Genomic DNA, 5,659 nt, shown 5'->3' on the forward strand with positions numbered 1-5,659 from the left:
TTTTTCTTGGGTTCACCTTCTTCGTTAGCTTCTTTAGGTTCACCAGGTATACACTCCGTGACCTTTATTTATGGCTAGAAACCAATTATGAGTGAATACATCCCATGTTCATCTTTTTGGGTCTGGGTTACCTCGCTCAGGATAGTGTTTTCTATTTCCATCCATTTGCATGCAAAATTCTAGAAGTCATTGTAAAACATCTCTCTTGACAGTAAATGTATTTGTAGAGTTGCTAAAGGATTTTATTGTAGAATTTCAAATACCATTCTTGTTATTTGTTATGTGATATTAGGCTTTTTATTGTCAGATTCTTCAGAAATCAATATGGGATTGTTTGAATGAGTAAAACCACTTAAAATTAAGGAGTGTTTACCCGAGATTATGCTATACTGGTTTACTTATAGTATGTTCTTTAAATAGCCTTCTTTAATTCCAGTTACATAGTTCTATTTCTTGATTTTTTATATGCAGACTGTGTTCAAACTGTTTTCTATTTTTTAGATAAAATATTTCCCACTTTTTAGATACAATTTTTCCTTTCTAGAAGAATGTTAAAATAGTTAAATTTTAACGAGGGTATCTTTTTTGTAACAAACCTTTCCTTTGCTCCTTTACTATAGTGAAACAAACATGGATCTAGTTATTTAAAATCTACTTTTTAAATTGTAAACATGGTATCATTTAGTTGGACTAACAAAATGTGGGTTTCTATTTTTGTTATTTCTTGAGGATGAGAAAGCAAGATTTTTGATTAAAAGGAATGAAAATCCTTTACTATGATTCTAAGAACTGCAGATTGTAAAAGAATTTTCTCATGGATTCATAGAAAACTAAAAGAAGAGTAGAGAAAGAAATATATGTATTTTTGGACAACATTATTATCATTTCAAAGAAGATATATTTGAACTTTAAGGAAGAAATTTAGTATGTATTTGTGTAATGTATTTAAATACTGAATTCCTATTCTAACAGCCATTTTAAAATTTAATATGTAAATTAACTTTGTTAAAACAAGTTATTTATAAAAGTTTAATTCACCAATAATCACACTAAAAATTTTAAAACGAAGTGGTAAAAATTCAGGGAGAGTGCTGTAGGCTTAGGCTTTCAAGCTATTCTAGACTCAGGGTCATAACTGCCGAGCAATGGTAATGATACAGTTGCCATAGCAACTGATTCATTGGAGGGCTAGACCTCTGTCTAGGGTGCTGTCAGTATACGTGGAGTTCCAGTGAACAGAAAGTCCCAAAGAAGGGTCTGCTTCTACCTAATCCAGTTTTAATTGAACTCTAGAGACTTTGAAGTGAAGCCTCAGACCAGGCACACACTCCTCTTCTAGCAAAAATGAACCTCGAGTTCAGCCAGGCTTCGACTGCGTTCCAGGGCTGACATCTCTTCCTAATGAATACTTTCAAGAAATGTTATTATCTCAATTTCAGGTAGAAACTCTTTAGTTACGAGAGTCTCTATTTCTATTTTAAGCTACACGTTGACTATAGAGGTATTCCCTTTTGTTATTTTTTTATATATAATTAGGCCATTTTTATTACAGTTTTAAAATTTGAATCCTTAGACAGTTTTACAGAATTTTCTGTCTCTTCTGTTTTTATGAGCTTGAAAATATTATGAGACTTTATTAAACTTTGGAAGCACACTTTGATGCTCTCTGTATTCTAGTGTTTGTGTCCAGCTTGGACCCATGTAAAACAGCACTGGCTTCAGTTCATGGAGTAGTTAATCTACACACACACACACACACACACACACACACACACACACGTAACCTACACACACATGTGAACGATAAACCACAAAGATAGTGACTGTTCTAAGAAAAAGAAAAATGGGATCAGAAATGTGAGGTCTAGGAGTTTTAATACTGTCTGTGCTGTTTTAATTTATTATTATATTATTGTTAATAATAGTAATGATAATAATTTGGTTTTCCAAGACAGGGTTTCTCTGTGTAGCCCTGGTGTCGTAGAATTTTCTCTGTACACCAGGCTGATCTAAAACTCAGCAGGTATCTGCCTGCCTTTACCTCCCAAGTGCTGGGATTAAGGGTGTGTGCCACCATTCCCACACTTAAATTTTTAAAATTTATTCAACAGTGTGACAAAAGACTAAGATTTTACAAGGTTGAATATATGTGGGCCTTATGTCATTTTGTATAATTTTCAGTTTTTATATTTGTTAGGCTAAAATACATCTTAAGGAGGATGGCACTGTATTTTGGGTAAATTCTTGAAACAACCAAACTCTTTAAATCAGTAGAATATATATGGAATTTTTGATTAATCATAGAACTACCTGAATATATGAAAAATCTTAAAAGCAGCATTTTAACATACTTGTTTCTGTTAGTGGGTAGAGAGACTCTAGAATGTGATAACTCTTTGGCTGTGTGATTGTTTCTGTGAAGTGTTGGCAGTATTGCTATGAGCAGCAAGTATACCTGAGATTTCTGTGCTCAGGAAACACGGAATTTTCACACCAGTGTACAATGCTTCTAGCATGTCACAATGCTTAAGTGACTCTGTTGTTTATTTTGATTCTTTCTTTTTCTAATGTCAACCTAAATACAGGATAAAACAATGTAGTTTATTTAGTTTCTAGTTTAATCCCAACCCCTTTTCTTTGGAGACTGAGCCTTGTAGGCCCGAGAAACTTGAATTCAAGAGAAATATCACAGTCTCTGGACTTCAGCCTTCTGGGTACTGGGATTACAGGTGTCTAACACACTCCACTATAGTATGCTTTTGAAGACCATGACAGTGTATGGGAAACTCTAGACTTGGGAATTTGAAAACATGGAGTAGGCTGAACTTTGCCACTAACTTTCAAAGAGATTTTGTTTTAATATTTAACATGTCTTCAGCATGCCACATTTTACTTATGAACAGAGTCATTGGATATATTTTACATGTTTATAAAATATATAATGTGTAATATATTCTTAACACTTGATAAATCCAAGGTGTTGAACTCATATGAATAGAAACTAGGCAGACTACAGTAAGTGATTGAATATTTACTTTAAATTAGTAAATACAATTACTTTTCCTAATAAATCAGAAAACTGAATATTTATATGAAGAGCTTGTGCCTCCCTTGCTTTAGGAGAGAGAGAGAGAGAGAGAGAGAGAGAGAGAGAGAGAGAGAGAGAGAGAGAGAGAGAGAGAGAGAGAGAGAGGAGAGAGAGAGAGGAAGGGAGGAAAGAGGAAGGAGCATTGGATCCCTGTCTGGAGCTCAGGCTGCTAGGTTTCATAAAGTCATCTCAAAATTGATACTTTGTGCCATTGCTAAGGCTGCAGAGTGTATTTGGATGTTTTCCTGAGCTAAAGCTTAGATCCTATCCTTCAAAAGCAGGAGAGATGAGAAGCAAACAACTATCTATCCTAATTTCAGATGGTACAGTGTGTTCTAAAGAACAGTTTGGGGTGTTTGGTACTGTTAGCAGGAGGTGAAGAGTCCATGGTTGTCTGGGAGATGACAGGAACAGAAGGCCTGCTTTGAGGTTTGAAAGAGCATTCCAGTCAAAGAAGAAAGCAAGTAGTTAAAAAACAAACAAAACCTTGATCTGTCCTCTTTCTGTCCTTTCCTCTCTCTTGGTTTTATTTGTTATGAAACCGAGAGGTAGAACATTTGTTGCCAATTTCAAAATTGAGAGATGAGTCCTTGTCTAGTCCTTGATGTTTTTATAGTACTTTTCAAAGTTATATCTATTTTCTAATTTCTCATGTACAAAATTGAAAAAAATAACTGAATTAAGTTTTTTGTTTTTAATTTCAAAGAAACTGCCGTTTGTGTTGAAAAATATAGGTTTATTTGTAGCTCTGGTCTGGTGGGGTAGGGAAGGGAACAAAGGAAGGACAGAGTGTAGGGTTGATCACCACTTATTTCTTCTGTGTTTGTTTCAAATGTGACCCTGTCATGCAGTATTGTAACCACAGGTTTTCATTTGTGGTTTTTAGTTGGAGTTGGGCTGTAGAAATATATATTAACTTTTAGCTTAATTGATCTCAGATTTTTATCGGCTCTTGGTAGGAATGGCATTTGATTCTCTTGGAGAAATCCTGAGTCTGAATTCCTCTAAGACTCTCATAATTAAGCTTTTGAAATGATCTTTTTGAAAACAAACCTTGAATAACAAGGCAACAAAGTGGCTTAGAACTAAAGACAGGATTACTGTGGATTGGCAAAGCATTTTAAGCAACTGTGTCTGTCACATGGGATGACAAGAATTGTAACAAGTTACTCTGACAGCCACCCACTCCATGGAGAGATTATGCTGAGCTTATTCGCAGGGCTGTGTTTAGCTTTGACTGACCAAATGATACTTAACCCTTATACAGTTAATCTTTATGTTTTCTGATTATTATTTTTTTTGCCCTACCAGTGACCTTAAAATTTTTGAGAATAGTGTACTAACAAACATCTTTAAAGCAGGGCAAAGGCACCATTGGACAAACTGTAATCATATCATATAAAATCCATTTGTATAAGAGGGCCATCAGCACATAAGTCATTCTTTCGAATTCTTACTTTTTGAAACTTTATCTGAAAACTTAGTTTCTCTGATAAGATTTTAAAGTTTTTCAGTAAATAAGGCTGCATCTGTTTCCTGACAATAGATTTTTTTGTTTATAAAGCCCAAATATATAATTGTAAGAAGAGATTTAAGAATTTCACTGTACTTTTTCATGTAATTTGATTTTCACAAATTACAATGCATTTTCTTCATTTTTTCCAAACAGTCTCATTATCTATTAAATTATTTTTCTTAGAAATTGTTTTTCTTAATAGAGTCTTCTCTATTTTAATTGGAGAGAAACAACACTCATGGATTGTAATGCTGTGACTTAATGGGGTTATCTTTTTTCTCACTAGATCTTGGCATATACAGAAGGTCTGCATGGAAAATGGCTGTTCACAGAGATAAGATCAATCTTTTCTCGTCGTTATCTTTTGCAAAATACAGCCCTGGAGATCTTTATGGCAAACAGAGGTAATATGTTGCAGAAGTACATTGTAAAAAAGCTAACTTGCCACCATTCTGATGTCATTTTTGAACATACCATATTGTTTCTATTTAGACCGGAACTGTAGGTTACCCTCTGCCCTGTTGACCTCATCGCTTGCATCTCACCCATCATTCTGTGATTCTTATTCCTACCCCATCCTTTTTAGAATTATTTGTAACTCCTTTGTTTTCCTAGCTGTTTCACAAATTGGTGCAATGCTCTATAAGTACAAATGAACAATGATTTAACTATTCAATCAGTTGTGGAGTTCCCATATCCTCAGCACTGCCTTGATTACATTTGGGACAGAGGAATATGATCAAATGATTCATACAATTATTTTGCCTTTTAATCATATATTATTTTGTCTTTTATCAAACCTGAATCTATTTATTTAAAAAGTTAAAAATGATATTAAGTTGTCCATTTTTAGTATAAACTATGTTTTTGCTTGTAAATTTAAAATGGGCTTCATGAGATACATCAAGACAAGAAAGAAAGGCAAGTTGAACTTGAAGGAAAAATGATTGTGTTATCAGTTGAGCTGCCCAAGGGAAAATATATAAAACATGATGTCTTTGATACACTTCTATCATATATATATATATATATATATATATATATATGATATGTAG

The 5,659-nt window shown here is 33.8% G+C and overlaps 1 protein-coding gene across 3 annotated transcripts in view; it reads left to right on the forward strand.

Moving 5' to 3' along the window:
* The window catches only part of Lrba (LPS responsive beige-like anchor protein), a 468,170-nt gene that overhangs the window by 317,744 nt on the left and 144,767 nt on the right, over positions 1 to 5,659 (forward strand). For all 3 annotated transcript variants that reach the window (XM_050158812.1, XM_050158811.1, XM_050158813.1), the window contains exon 41: positions 4,891 to 5,008. In XM_050158812.1, the coding sequence (XP_050014769.1) occupies positions 4,891 to 5,008 (118 nt within the window). The remainder of the gene's footprint in view (positions 1 to 4,890; positions 5,009 to 5,659) is intronic.

This window comes from Alexandromys fortis, unplaced genomic scaffold (assembly GCF_014885135.2).
Source record: "Alexandromys fortis isolate MF-2015 unplaced genomic scaffold, M_Fortis_MF-2015_v1.1 scaffold_102, whole genome shotgun sequence".
NCBI classification, from domain to species: domain Eukaryota; kingdom Metazoa; phylum Chordata; class Mammalia; order Rodentia; family Cricetidae; genus Alexandromys; species Alexandromys fortis.